The 15,078-nt window shown below is 37.9% G+C and overlaps 1 protein-coding gene across 1 annotated transcript; it reads left to right on the forward strand.

Annotated features, from left to right (window-relative positions):
- The first annotated feature begins 8,436 nt into the window (after window positions 1-8,436).
- On the forward strand, window positions 8,437-9,729 carry LOC127832248 (neuronal acetylcholine receptor subunit alpha-3-like). Its single transcript, XM_052357573.1, has one exon. The coding sequence runs from the start codon at window positions 8,497-8,499 to the stop codon at window positions 9,631-9,633; it is 1,137 nt and encodes a 378-aa protein (XP_052213533.1). The 5' UTR covers window positions 8,437-8,496; the 3' UTR covers window positions 9,634-9,729.
- The last annotated feature ends 5,349 nt before the right edge of the window (window positions 9,730-15,078 follow it).

Here is a 15,078-nt window from a genome sequence, read left to right on the forward strand (position 1 = left end):
GCCCTGAATAATATGTGTCCCGTATTCCAAACGAGCAAGTTTACGCCGTCCGCCGCGTAATTCTGAAAACCTAGGTTCTCTGAAAACCTAGGTTCTCAGAGAACCTAGGTTCCATGAGAACCTAGGTTTTCAGAAAACCTAGGTTTTCAGAGAACCTAGGTTCTCATGAGAACCTAGGTTCCATGAGAATTTGGGTTCTCATAATGAGAACCTAGGTTCTCATGAGAACCTAGGTTCTCTGAAAACCTAGGTTCTCAGAGAACCTAGGTTCTCAGAGAACCTTTGTTCCCAAATAAAAACCACGGATATGGCAAGCAGTTCGACGCATAATCTCAAGAAACTAGGTTTTTCATGAGAACCTAGGTTCTCATGAAAACCTAGGTTCTCATTTGAAAACTTAGGTTCTTGAAGCCATGTGCAATCTTCAAGCGAGAACCTAGATTCTCATTCTGAAAACCTAGGTCCTCATTCTGAGAACCTAGGTTCTCATGAGAAACCTAGTTTCTTGGGATTATGCGTCGAACCGCTTGCCATACAACAACATGTTCTTGTATAAGCGGCAACGAAAGAAAGTAGCCTTTCCAATGAAACGTTTTTGAATTTGTTGTTGTTTATAGGTCAGGAAAATTAGATAACGAGAGTGCATGTATATTCCAATATTACATTTACAGACAAACAAGATACCACTTTTGTACATCACCAAAATGTTTTGTTAAACCATTATTAATTCAATGGAATCTCTTTTTTAACGATCCCTGACTGCAACCTCATATTTGAGTGCATCTTAGGCCAAAAACAACTTGCAATCTTTAAATTGGCATATTTTCAACATGTGTTCTGTAATGTGTGCGTATATGATACATGTATTATGACAAATTTTCGTGAAAACATGTTTGCTATAAGAGACTTTGGTAAAAATGACTTCCGGTGGTCGTTCACTCATTTCCTGCGCCATGAAAGACCCCATTGTGTAGACAAGAGCTGAGACGCGTTTCTCTCGCGTAATACGTGCGAGTGTAACACCAACAGCTTACGTATACAGCACGTTAAACTGACACGCACACACACTCCGTTGTTGGTTTGTAAATGAACAACAAGAAGACAAAGTACAGAGTATATTATCAGGATATGTTAGAAACCAAAATGATTATCGCCAAATCGCTGCTTATATGATCAGGATATGTTAGAAATCGAAATAATTATCGCAAAGTCCTTGCTAATCTGTTTTACTTATTTGTTGAAAAAATCATTTCTTTGTCAAGTTTGCTGAAATTGTGAGTTTCAACACATTTGACTTATCAATTCGCAAGAACTTTCGCAACATTAGACTCCGCCTATGGTTTGCTGTAGAATATATCACACTGTTTTGCCTTCTTTGTCTGTAGAGTACAAGTCGCAGGTTGTGGTAGAATACACAATAAGTCTTTGGTTTGCAAGTATTTTTCCCCCGGAAATACACATCTTATATCAATTAATCACAAAGTCTCAAATGTTAATAGCATTGTTTATCATGCACAAGGAAAAGAACTGAACCTAAATAAAAAATATTTTCTCTTATGACGGCCATCTGAAAAAAAATCCATCTGATCGACATTTTCTCAAATTTAATTCAATATTTTACATCGAATTTTATGCATAGCAAACGAAAAAGAAGAAAATTGTAAAAAAGAAAATGGCGATGATGAAGAAAAAGTAACTTTTACAGCAGAACTACGAATACGACATCATAGTGCTGCTGCTGGTGGTGATGATAATGATAACACACACTTAGATACACATACAACGTTAATTTCAGTTTTAGTTCCAAGGATTTCTACGTCCGCAACGTGCTCCGAACGGCGGCGGAAGCGAGCCTCCGGGCGTACCTGCACGCATGCGCGAGCCCCGGGGAGCAACTGGTACTCGAGGGCTGGACTTTGTGTGGCCCTGGGGAGATCTACATGTGCGACGACATATTTAACTGTGAGTAAAGGTCACTGTCTGAAGTCTCGAAGGAGTTGTTTTCTAAACAAGAAATATCTTTAAAAAAGATATACGGCGTAAATAGTTTAATGAATGAGATCAAGGATAGCGAATGTCTTTTTCTGTGCAGTTCTTAGCTGCATCACACGCAGTACGGGATGTTACGGGGAGTTTTCGCGGCTTATTTTACATTATAACATATTGCTGGTCATAAACCTATAGATACAAAACAGAAAACCAAAAGAAGAATGGAAGTGAAATTTAAACATATGAGTCAACCGGCCACACGAGAAGTATCCGTATTTATAGGCGCGTTCTTCGAACAAACCTGTTTTAGTGGTTTGTCGGGCATTGCTATTTGATTCGATTATTAACAGTATCAATTATCATCGTGCTAATGCTTAAAGTGATATTATGGGCATTTTGCACTGTTGAATTGAGCTGAAAAGAATTAACAGGTCAAAATAGTTAGTTAAAATGTGGTTACTGATTAATTATCTGCAACTCTCCTTGCTACCAGTTGTTTATAAAAATATATTTTATATTCGATATTCTTACGTGACCCACCCAGTCCTGTAAGCTGAAATGATCCGTAAAACAATTTCGTGTCTTTGTGTCGTATGAACAAATCTGCACTAAAACTAAATTTAGGTTCAACTCGTAAACGCATGATCAGTTGTCAAACGAAAGTACGGTTGATATTCAAATGCATTATTTTTCTCTTTCTGGTATATTGTTTTAGTATGATGATGCTGCATTAATTAATATAAGTGTTTATGAAGTAGAAACATCAAAAATAATCAACGGTTGCGATAGACACCTATAAACTGTTACATGCTCATAATATCACTTTAGTACATTAGGCAATATGGACGAATAATTATTGTTAAATTTATCAGCAATAATATTTATCATTGTATTGTTGAAAACACATTAAGAATCTATTATTTACATACCATAATTATATTGCTGAATATCTTCATTTAACATATTTCTGGTCTAAAGAAAATTCCAGGTCACCTAGTTCACGGATAGCGTCTTTATTATATAACGATTATTTTACTGGCCGCCAACTCCGGTGATGACCTGTATATAAACTCTGAATGTCCGCGAATTGACCCGATATACCTCGCGGGTTGAAATGCAATGCTTTAAAGTGAGGCCTCGCTTCCATTGCTCTTTATACTTTTACATGTTAACATGTTGACAGGAATAATGAAGTAAGTACTTAATATGAGAACATAGCCTTTTAAGTATAAACGCTCTTGCGCTGGTAATACTCTGAAAATAAAAGGTGTACGCACAAACTGTATTGATGTCGAGAATTGAGTGTAAAACTGTTCTATCTATTAAGCCTTTTCATTCGAGATAAAATTGTTTCATACAGTAAAACAGTGTTACAAAGACGCGGATATGTTTCCAATGTTCTGGTGGTATACTCAAATCAGCCAATGGAATAAATGAAGTGTATTTATTCGTACCTAGCCGCGGGAAATTTTATTGGACACTTACAAAGGTCAGGCTAAGGTGAAAAGCTGGCTTATGCAGCTTACGCCGAAAAAATACAAAAGGGAATCAGAGCTCAAATTTTACATGAATTCGTATCTGTCAATATAGATTTTAGGCCAATAGATTTTTTTTTTCAAATGCAATGGTCATTCTTATTGGTCAAAATCAATTATAAACCAATGGCAATCGTTGCTCACCTATTACAGTTTTTGTATTTATCATTACAAATGTTTAAACCAATGGAGATAAATGCAACGAAATATGTTCCGTACTTTCTTTTACATATTCAATGCTTTTATTTTAGTTCTGTCCCTCAGTCTACTTTTTATTTTGTGACCTCTTAATAAAATTATTTATAAACTATTTATAACAAACAAAGAGTATTTTTTGGAAATTCTCTATTCTTTTTTCAGTTTACTGGAAGGTGTGTGACCTTACTGGTTGAAATACATTTGAAAAAAAACATCAACCGTGTAATAACAAAAAAACCTTGGTGAAATGTATGACCCCCCTTCCGCAAAAATATAATAAAAACAAAAACAAGCAAACGAGTCCGACGGACCGACCGACCATCCGAACGAACGACAGACGGGCAGGTGTAAAGCAATATACTCCCGTTTCTTCGAAAGGGGAATATAAACTAACAAACTTCCAATCTTTAAAGAAATACAAGATCCAAATGCTTTTTCGTTCTGTTTCAGATACGAACACGTGAAAAACAGATCGTGACGGTCATTCAGGAACATTCATTAATTCAACATGGCCGCCAAGTATGTAGATCGTAATGATTTATGCAGATAATTCAATAACTTCTTATAAATGTATCACTGTGTATTTTGTCCATGAAACCATCATATTCGTTGATATTCCTACCCGACAAGACAAAGATTTCAAAAAACATCGTTGTATTACTACTTAGCAACAAAGTGTAGTCCCGAACCTGAGACCAGCTTCATAAAATATAGTTCTCATTTAAATTACAAAAATTACTATAAAATATAAATGTTCATTACATAATGTTAGAGTTTACAATAATTTTATCATGACCGTTGTGTATCGGCCTATAGACCAAAAATGCCGTTCTTAATTATTAGAACTGGATGAGTTTATAACAAAATTGGGGCCTTTTCGCTTCAATGTTTACCACTTTCAGAAGGGGACTCGAATGTTTTATTATTTACATTGTTTACTATATAAACATAATTAAATTCAACAACTTATTAAACAATAATACAAAATTGGAATGTTCGTCTATTTACATAAAAATATAATGAGTTTGTAAAGGATGAACATTTGCTTGTCACTTCCAGGTACACAAAAGACTACAATCGCGGAGAGTTTGGTTCGAGACCCGGATTGGCTTCTAGTGCTGGTCGGCTGTGGGCTACTTGGGTTTTTGCTGGGACTAATGGCGACGTCTGACATATGCCTCGCGTGTCCAGGAATGCATAGGTAAGGACGCACCGAGTCAATGTGCCCGAGAATGCGTAGGTAGGAACGCACTGAGTGTGTGTGCCCGGGAATGCATAGGTAAGGACGCACCGAGTCAATGTGTCCGAGAATGCGTAGGTATGAACGCACCGAGTGTGTGTGCCTGGGAATGCGTAGGTAAGAACGCACCGAGTTTGTATGCCTGGGAATGCATTGGTAGGGACGTACGATTCAATGTGCCCGGGAATGCAAAGGTAGGGATGCATCGACTTAATCTGCCCGGGAATGCATTGATAGCGACGCACCGAATATATGTGCCCGGGAATGCATAGGTAGGGACGCACCGATTCTGTGTGCCCGGGAATGCATTTTTAGGGACGCATACAGTCAATGTGCCCGACAATGCATAGGTAGGGACGCAGCGAGTATTTGTGCCCGGGAATACATAGGAAGGGACGCACAGAGTCTGCATTAAGGAACCTCCTTTGGGATGTCGTATTGAACTTAAGTTGTCTGATTTTCGAAATGACAATTTTCCAACTTTGTCCCATATTAATAATAATAATAATACCATTCATCAGGGAGTGAAATAAGACAAATGACGTAGACTGAAAATGCACTTTTGTCTATGAGTAATTTCAAATATTGAAAATTAAGAAGCATTACAAACGCTAAACGATTATCTAATTTGGAGTGTTTGTAATGTTTTCGTTATATTTTGTGACAACACATGGATCTCTCTTATACAAAGTCTTTGAACAAGTGAAAACGGCAGTTAATATTTTTTCTATTCGAAGCCCGTGTTTTCTTCTAAGATATATCAATACAATATTATTCATATCAGCAGTATATACTATATATTCTTGTTAAAACAGAACGAACTCAGAAAGATAAAGCACGTGAATTAAGAAATGTCATAACGTTGTCCCCACTGTGAATATTGCCATGGAGCATGTTCAATATATATGAGCCCCACTCTGGAAAAACCGGACTTAATGCATGTACGAGCAGTGTCGTCCCAGCATATACGAGCAGTGTCGTTCCAGCATGTACGAGCAGTATTGTCCCAGCGTGTACCAGCAGTGTCGTCCCAGCATGTACGAGCAGTGTCGTCCCAGCATGTACGAGCAGTGTCGTCCCAGATTAGTGTGTGCATGTACGAGCAGTGTCGTCCCAGATTAGCGTGTGCATGTACGAGCAGTGTCGTCCCAGATTAGTGTGTGCAGTACACTTGGGCTAACTTTGGACGGCACTTTCCGCTTTTTTGTTGTTGTTTAAAGTAAGTCTCTTCTAAACGAAAATCCAGATTAGACGGATATCTTCGTTATTATAAAATGTATTATATATTATAAAATTATGAATGCATTGAATTGAAAACAATGATTACTTTTGCCAAATTGTTATCTATTAATGAAGACATTTGAAAACACCAGAACACATGCAATCATTTAACGTGGTACGTCATGCGCCATATGAGTCATACCGCTTCAAGCGCCATATATTAAAAAAGGTACAACATTGGGTGCCATATCAGCCGTACCACGTTGGACGCCGTATTAGTCGTACCACGTTTGGCGCCATGAGAGCCGTACCGCGTTGTGTGCCATATAAGTCGTACCGAGTTTGGCGCCATATTAGCCTTACCGCTTTGAGCGCCATATAAGTCGTTCCACGTTGGACGCCATATTTGTCGTACCGCTTTGGCCGCCATATTAGTCGTACCACGTTGAGCGTCTTATAAGTTTTACCACGTTGGGCGCCATGTTACTCGTACCACGTTGGGCGCCATATCAGTCGAACCACGTTGGACGCCATATGAGTCGTACCACGCTGGATGACATATTTCTCGTACCATTTTTTGGCGCCATATTGATCGTACCACTTTGGGCGTTATATTAGTCGTACCGCTTTGTGCGCCATATAAGTCGCACCGCGTTTGGCGCCATATTTGTCGTAATGCGTTTGGCGCCATATAAGTCGTACCACGTTGGACGCCATATTTTTCGTTCCACATTGGCCGCCATATTGGTCGTACCACCTTGGGCGTCTTAATAGTTTTACCACGTTGGGCACCATATTACTCGTACCACGTTGGGCGCCATATCAGTCGAACCACGTTGGACGCCATATTTGTCGTACCGTTTTGGGCGCCATGTAAGTCGTACCTTCACGTCGGGCGTCATATAACTTTTACCGTTGGGCGCCAAATTTGTCGTACTGCGTTTAGCGCCATTTTAGTGGTACCGAATTGGGTGTCATATATGTCGTACCGCGTTGGGCGCCGTATAAGTCATACCACGTTGGGCGCCATATAAGTCGTACCGCGTTTGGCGCCATATAAGTCGTACCGCGTTGTGCGCCATATAATTCGTACCGCGTTGGGCGCCATATAAGTCGTACCGCGTTGTGCGCCATCAAATTCGTACCGCGTTGTGCGTCATATAAGTCGTACCGCGTTGTGCGCCATAAAAGTCGTACCGCGTTGTGCGCCATATAAGTCGTACCGCGTTGGGCGCCATATAAGTTGTACCGCGTTGTGCGCCATATAAGTTTTACCATGTTGGGCGCCATATAAGTCGTACCACGTTGGACGCAATATCTGTCGTACCACTTTGGGCGTCATATTAGTTGTACCACGTTGGACGCCATATTTGTCGTACCACATTGGACGCTATATTTGTCGTACCACGTTGGGCGCCATATAAGTCGTACCGCGTTTGGCGCCATACAAGTCGTACCGCGTTTCAAACTTTGTGCATTTCGTTTGGACATTACTAATTGTACACACACACACAAATTGCTGTGTGAAAAATGTCACGAATTAAATGATTCACTGGATTTTTACACATGACTGAAATAGGAATTCGATAAATTATTCCTCTAACGATTTTTTCATAACGTGGGTTTGTTTTGAATATTAATAACGGCGATGGTTGAGAAGTTCTCCCGGATGTGGAGACAGTTATTTGATCTGCAGAATTAAATGCTTGATTGTGACTTGAATTTAACATGGATTGGTCGCGGACAACGCATGATTCAATGATGAGTATTTCCTAAGGGACAAACGATCAGATACCTTAGTGATCAGTTCATAATTAAACACACACCATTATGCTAACATTAAATTCTGAATTCGTGTTATAATGGAACTTCAGAGAAAGTAATTACCGTATCCTTGGTGTAGGTTGTTTGTGATTAATCGTTTTGGACCGTGGAAATATTGGATGATTTTCTTTCTACAAAAAGTAAACGCTCTTTGCAAACATTGACGGAATGAAAGCTGTACATATCGGATGTTATTTTATATATAAACAGTAAACACTCTGTGCTAAACGTGACAGAATGAAGGCTGTTTATTTTGGATATTATTTTTTATATAAACAGTAAACACTATGTGCTAAACGTGACAGAATAAAGGCTGTTTATTTTGGATATTATTTTATATATAAACAGTAAACACTCTGCGCTAAACGTGACAGAATGAATGCCGTACATATCATGAATATCAATCTTTTATTCGCCATTGTAGTAAATGGCACACAAACGGAATGGGAGTTGCATAACACACTATTTGAGCGTTATAATACTAACGTTATGCCAAGAAGAAACGCATCCGATATATTAATGAAGAATCTTGAAATGGTTCCGATAAATTTGGAAGGTGTAAATCAGAAAAGCCAAACCATTTCTCTGATGGCGTATTTTAAAATAACTTGGCGTGATGTATCTCTGCAGTGGGATCCAAATGATTTTTCGGGAATACATGAAATCAACGTGAAAATTAAAGACATATGGCGACCTGATATAAAAGTCGAAGGCTCTTTCATCAAACCATCAGATTTTGTCGATGAACGTGGAAACGCAGTTATTACTTACACGGGTGAGGTCGTAATTTGGCCATATGACACATACACTGTAGCGTGCCGTTTGAACGTTGCTAAGTTTCCATTTGACACACAGAAATGCCAATTTGATTTATCCTCTTGGACACTGAACAGTTCTCTGTTAGTACTCACGCAATCTTCCGCTACGATATCCCTCGGTGAATACAGCGAAAACAGCGAGTGGGCGCTGTTACGTGGTCGAGCGACGTCAAAGATCAGCGCAGATGGATGGAGCCATCATATTATTCAGATAGAATTGAAGAGAAAACCAATGTTCTTCACACTTAACATTATGATTCCGGTGATATTTACGTCCTTATTAAACGTTCTTTCGTTTTTACTGCCGACCGAAAGCGGGGAGCGAGTCACCCTTGGGATCTCCCTGTTCCTGTCCCTTGCTGTGTTCGCCAACATCATCAACGGGTCGTTACCTGAGTCCTCGGACGAGGTGTCGCTATTCGGACTGTATGCCCTGCTGCAACTTATCGGTAGCGGAGTCTCTCTTGTGATGATTGTTCTCTCGCTGCATTATTTCCATCAGAAAGCGCCCGATGCCATCAATAGGCTGCAGTCGTCAATTTGTGTGCGCGACACCAGGATCGCTGTGGTTGCCAAGCCACACGACAACGCCCTATCAAACAACATTGACAGCAACGCAATTACAAGGGAAAGTGATATATCGCCAAATGGGAAAACATACATCGTGGCTGGTGGACAAGTTGATGTCGAACGTTCCATTAGAACCCCGAAGATGATGTCACACGCAATAGACAGATACACAACTATAGGACTAGTAATATGGCATGTTTTGCTTACATCGATTGTGCTATATAAAATAATGGATTAAAGAAAAGTGTTTGAAATTTCTTGTCGACGATTTGCATCACATTTTTATGCTGGCTTGTTATTATAAAAAAGTTTTTAACAAGTCTCAACACATTAAATCAACAGCAATTAACTCAATTTGGGATAATAATAATAAATTACAATATTGATGTGCAGCCCAAATACATGTTGTATATTTACAAGCTTCATGTGAAGCACAAGTACATGTTGTATATTCACAATAACATGTTGTATATTCACACGTACATGATGTATATTCACAAGTACATGTTGAATATTCACAAGTACATGATGTATATTCACAAGTACATGTTGTATATTCACAAGTACATGTTGCATATTCACAAGTACATGATGTTTATTTACAAGTACATGATTTATATTCACAAGTACATGGTGTATATTCACAAGTACCGGTACATGATGTATGTTTAAAAGTACATGTTGTATATTCACAAGTACATGTTGTATATTCACATGTACATGATGTATATTTACAAGTACATGTTGTATATTCACAAGTACATGTTGACTGGTACAAAACGGTCATAAGAACGTGTTTTATATTTACAATATTGTATTTGAAGCGAGAATATATGATATTAATATCATTATTTACACATTATCTTTTAATATTAAAATAAATAAAGCGTTCTTTAATGGAAGTTATGCCGATATTGACACTATAATTATATTGAACCAAAACTTGTGTATGTGTGTCGTTTAAAAAAAATCTAAAATACAAATAAATGAGAGTTACCCAACCGAGTACAGTTGAGTACCTGAATGAGTGTTCGACTTAACAACAATACATATTTGAGATTATATAAAACTCCAATTTCGTTGATGTTCTGATACTACACTTTCTCAACCTTTATTTTAGAGATTGTTAACGGCGTAGATGTCTAAACCAGGTTTTGACCAAATTCAATAACCATATTTTGATCCAGGTTACCGGGTAAATAAGACTCGACGGGTTAATTGTCGTTTTTAGTTTATGCTAACTTCGTCATTATAAATACCATTAACTGTTCCCTAATGTGATATACACAAAGAAATTGAATTGATGTAAACATGAAAACTCTTAATATCATTCATTAATCGATGTTAATTGAATTGCAATAATGCGATATGCGTGCACTCAGGTTCAGTGTTCTATCACTATAATTAGTTCAGTGTTCTATCACTATAATTAGTCTGTCTTTCTAGCTGATCGTCGGTTGAAATCTGGAATGATCGTTGTTGTTTACAATGCTTTAAGACTGAATGCACATAATGCATATGATTAAAGTATGCCTGTAACCAGTATATCTCTCGAAAGTTGACAATGTAATTTATATATATTAAAAAAACACATTTATCCCTGAAACGGGTTGGGTCAAGAGTTTGCTGTTTACAGATTGTGAACAGAGAGTTGGGGAGTAAACAACGACTCAAAAACATAATTGCTTAAGTTTTAAGACCGTTGTCCGCACAATACGTGATTGCATTTTACATTTTTCCTTAATGCAATGTTTCAGTTGGCTAAGCTCTCGTCTCCGATGTCACAAAGACACGCCTCGTTCACGTCACAGAGGTGAGAATATATATTTTGTCATAATTAAATAGTGGGATTCAATTTACAGAGGATTCATGACAGAAAAGTATATATTGAGGGAGACAAATAAAACACATGTATTTAAATGTATTTTTGTATTTATCTATTTTTCTTTCTCCTTTTTTTTTGGGGGGGGGGGGGGTGGTACTCGGTATTTCATGGTTTCGTAAGTTTCGTGTTTTTCGCGGGAGTCTTGACGTCTTGTTGGCGTCAAAAGTTAATATTTTTGTGCTCGAAAGCGTTTGCGCCTAAATTCATTTATTGGATTACACCGGCTACCAAAAAAGCGGAAATATTAATTTTAACTAATTGCATTATTCTATAATTGTTTACTTATGTATTCCCTTCTCAGATATTTTGAAGCATACGTGTAATTTTTGCACTGACTTAAAACTCAGACTTTAACAAATTTAGTGTGAGAGGAGCTTAATTTTTTAACAATATTGGTTGTAATGCATAATATAAAAAGTAGTCCAATATTGCCGCACCCCCCCCCCCCCCAACTTATGTTGTTCGCTTCCATGCCTCTAAAATTGAATACATTTGTAAAACACGTATGTTATGCCAGTGGCAGTATGACAACAGATGGTATTTGTTCCTCTTATAAAATTTACAGTTTTTACACCATATGGCCGAAGCAGTCCGTTTGATTACATTGCGCATATGTTCATCGACCCATCCCGATGTTAATTCAATTTTCCTTGCATTTAAAACAGGTGAACGATGACCAGAAAGTTATTCAACTCTCGACTTTCCAAAATACACGTTCCGCAAGTACAAACAACCGCGCTGAAAACGGGAATATTCAACGATATTCGCCGACGGCAACTGATCACGGCGGACGCGCTGCCAACGGGAACCATTGTCAAGATATACGGCTCTAGATCGAGCGACTGTTCAGAACAGCCGTATGATGCGATGCACAGAAATAGGCCAACAAACCAAAGCCACGAATATGAAACCCTGGCGGCCGTCACGACGCCGCCACCGACGCAGAAACCAAAGTCTGATCATGACTACTTTATTCTTGAGAGGAAATAATGAAATACCCAATGCGAACTGATATGTCTCTGAGAACCGATTAGACTAGAATCGAATAGTGCTTTTATGAAATATATGCTGTCATTAGAGATCCCTTGATGGTACATGTAATATATTAACCCATTTATGCATAGCGTCTAGAAAAAATGCATCAGCAAACAGCGTAGATCCAGACGAGACGCCGCATGATGCGTCGTCTCATCTGGGTCTGCGCTGTTTGCTTAAAGAAATTTCTGTAAGAAATATTCTAAATATAGAAATAAATATACTAGCCATCCCTAACTTTGGAAATAAATTGATCCAATTTAGAAGGATGGGAGAGTCCACTAGGCATAAATGGGTTAAAATCTCAGTATCGCGAATGCAGTCATGTATGCTTAAGTACGCTATTTCATTTTTCCATTATCATTATTGACTACACTGCGTTGCATGTAAACAAGTAAAAGGTACACAGACATAATCAGCGCGTCTTGATAAAGCCTCATGGTGGGAGGGACGGGGCTGGTATAAAAGCCGGAACAAAGACAATATTCGTGTTATCCTTTTTAGCGGCATTTGATATCATAGTATCTTTAACTACTCATGCTGTCGAGAATTCCCTGGTTGTATAGACATTACCAATGCGATAACAAAAGAGGGTAGACAAACACCTCCCATATTGGTATAGTGACGAACCCCCCAAACACGACACGTTGACGTGACAATGGATCGAATTTCGTGTTTTAATGTGCTAATGCACTATTGACAAAAAGTCCCAAACCAGACTTTCCTTTGTTATGTAATCATATATAAATGAAAAGTATCCAAACACCTGCCACGCTTCTGCAGTCGCGTAAGTCAAGTGCACGTGGCCACGTCTCATTTTTAGCGTTTCATACTGTTGTGGGTGCGTTCTGACGTGCGACGCCACTCTGGATCAGCAGACGGAGGTTCCGAAGATAGTCGATGTATCACGATTGGTGCGACGCGCCAACAAATACCTAAACAAAGTTTATGTAAAAATCATACATTAATGCATAGTCACCCAAATAAATATTAACCTTCTATAGTCAAGTCACCCTGTTTAATATTCTTTTAAACGATCCAGGTCCAGTTCAAGAGGCAACATTTTCCAAGCCAGAGTTATCACGCGTTGTTGGCTCGTAAATAATTTTAGTGTAAAACAATAGTCCCCTCTAATATTCTAAATGCGGAGCGTTTATATTAGTCATGTTAATGTGACCAATGTCCATTGAGAATTTTACAAAGATTTTAAATTATATATTCGATCTTCAATAACAACAAATTCAGTTTCGCCCTGCACTATGACTAACACGTTATTGTAGACAGCCAAGCATCATGAGCATGCTAATATTGTTACCTAGCGACTTCATACGTTACTACAAGTTTGTTAGTAGTTATAATGCCTCGGTTCGAGAGGCCAAAACTAGTCAATTATTTCCAAACAAAAATAAAAATTAGTTACTTAGGTCGGCAACATTATATTGTTCGTAAACTTTTTAACGATTTGCTCGAAGCGTGTGCATTGATATACAGAAATCTTCCATATCTCTATCACACATTATTATTTAATTTCTATGTGTTTATTTAAAGTTAATTAAGTAAATATGATAAAATATAGCAAACAAATCGCAAGTTTTATAGCGAATAGACAGAATTTAATCAAATTTAGATTTAAAAAACTCAGCATGGAATACAAAAAACAACAACAACACACATTCTTACGACACAAAGGTGCGGATCGGTAGGGTTAGTGAAAACAAACAAGTTTTGTTACGCATTATACGCGATACCCCGGTCCCCGGGGGAGGGGGGGGGGGGGGTAACCAAATTTATGTTAGGGGTGTCCCACTGAGACTTCCGAAATGTGACCCATTTTTATACCGGAACTCTGATTAAGTAGACTCGTTTTGATACAAGATTTTTGACAAAGCAGACCCAATTCTAAACGATACCATTGAGAAAGTGGACCCATTTCAATACAAGAATTTTGATAAACTGGACCCATTTCAATACTAGAATCATACTAGAATTGTAATCTCTATCATATCAATACTGTATACTTATTAAATTTGCTATTATATATACCCATTTTGATACTGATACTTTCAAATCTATATGCATTTATATACAAGCAAATTTCTGATTTCAATACTCATATCTATACTTAGATGCTCAAAACCATACCCATATCTATAATTTTATTCGAAAAACACCCTTATATTTTTGGCACACCCCTATATACCCGTATATAGGAAGTTACCCCCGGGCGCGATACACGTCTGATGGAATTCCTATGTTTATCAAATTTAAACTTTTGTATTGGTTAATAAACATAGTTTGAACGATAATAACGTCTATTCCTTATGTTGATTATGATTCTTCGGATTACCGGTAGGCAGAACGTAGGGCGTGCGTTACAAACATACACATACATATAATATAAACGTAGTGAAACGTCCGTATTTCCAGCAGGAGAACAATCTTAATCACGTTCCAAAACATATACTGAACTTGACTAAACACAGAGCGTTTATGTGATATTTTTATACCTGGAAAAAATCTCGAGTTGTTGCCCTGTGCATGTACACTTCCGTCAGCGAGTTATTTGACAATAAACCATGATCTGCTTGTTGTCATTTCTTAAGTATGTAATATTTAAATAAATATCGTTTAAAGGAACCTCTTATCTACAGTAATATCTTTCCGTATCTGTGCAAATTATTCAATAAAATAGCACACTGCACAGCATTTTGTATTATGATTTTCATGAGTTCAACTAAATCATCACAATCATGTGGAAACAAC

Source organism: Dreissena polymorpha, chromosome 5, assembly GCF_020536995.1.
Source record: "Dreissena polymorpha isolate Duluth1 chromosome 5, UMN_Dpol_1.0, whole genome shotgun sequence".
Lineage (NCBI taxonomy): Eukaryota > Metazoa > Mollusca > Bivalvia > Myida > Dreissenidae > Dreissena > Dreissena polymorpha.

Bases quoted from the DNA above. Each gene is read 5' to 3' on its own strand.
- LOC127832248 (XM_052357573.1), top strand. From the start codon at position 8,497: ATGCCAAGAAGAAACGCATCCGATATATTAATGAAGAATCTTGAAATG.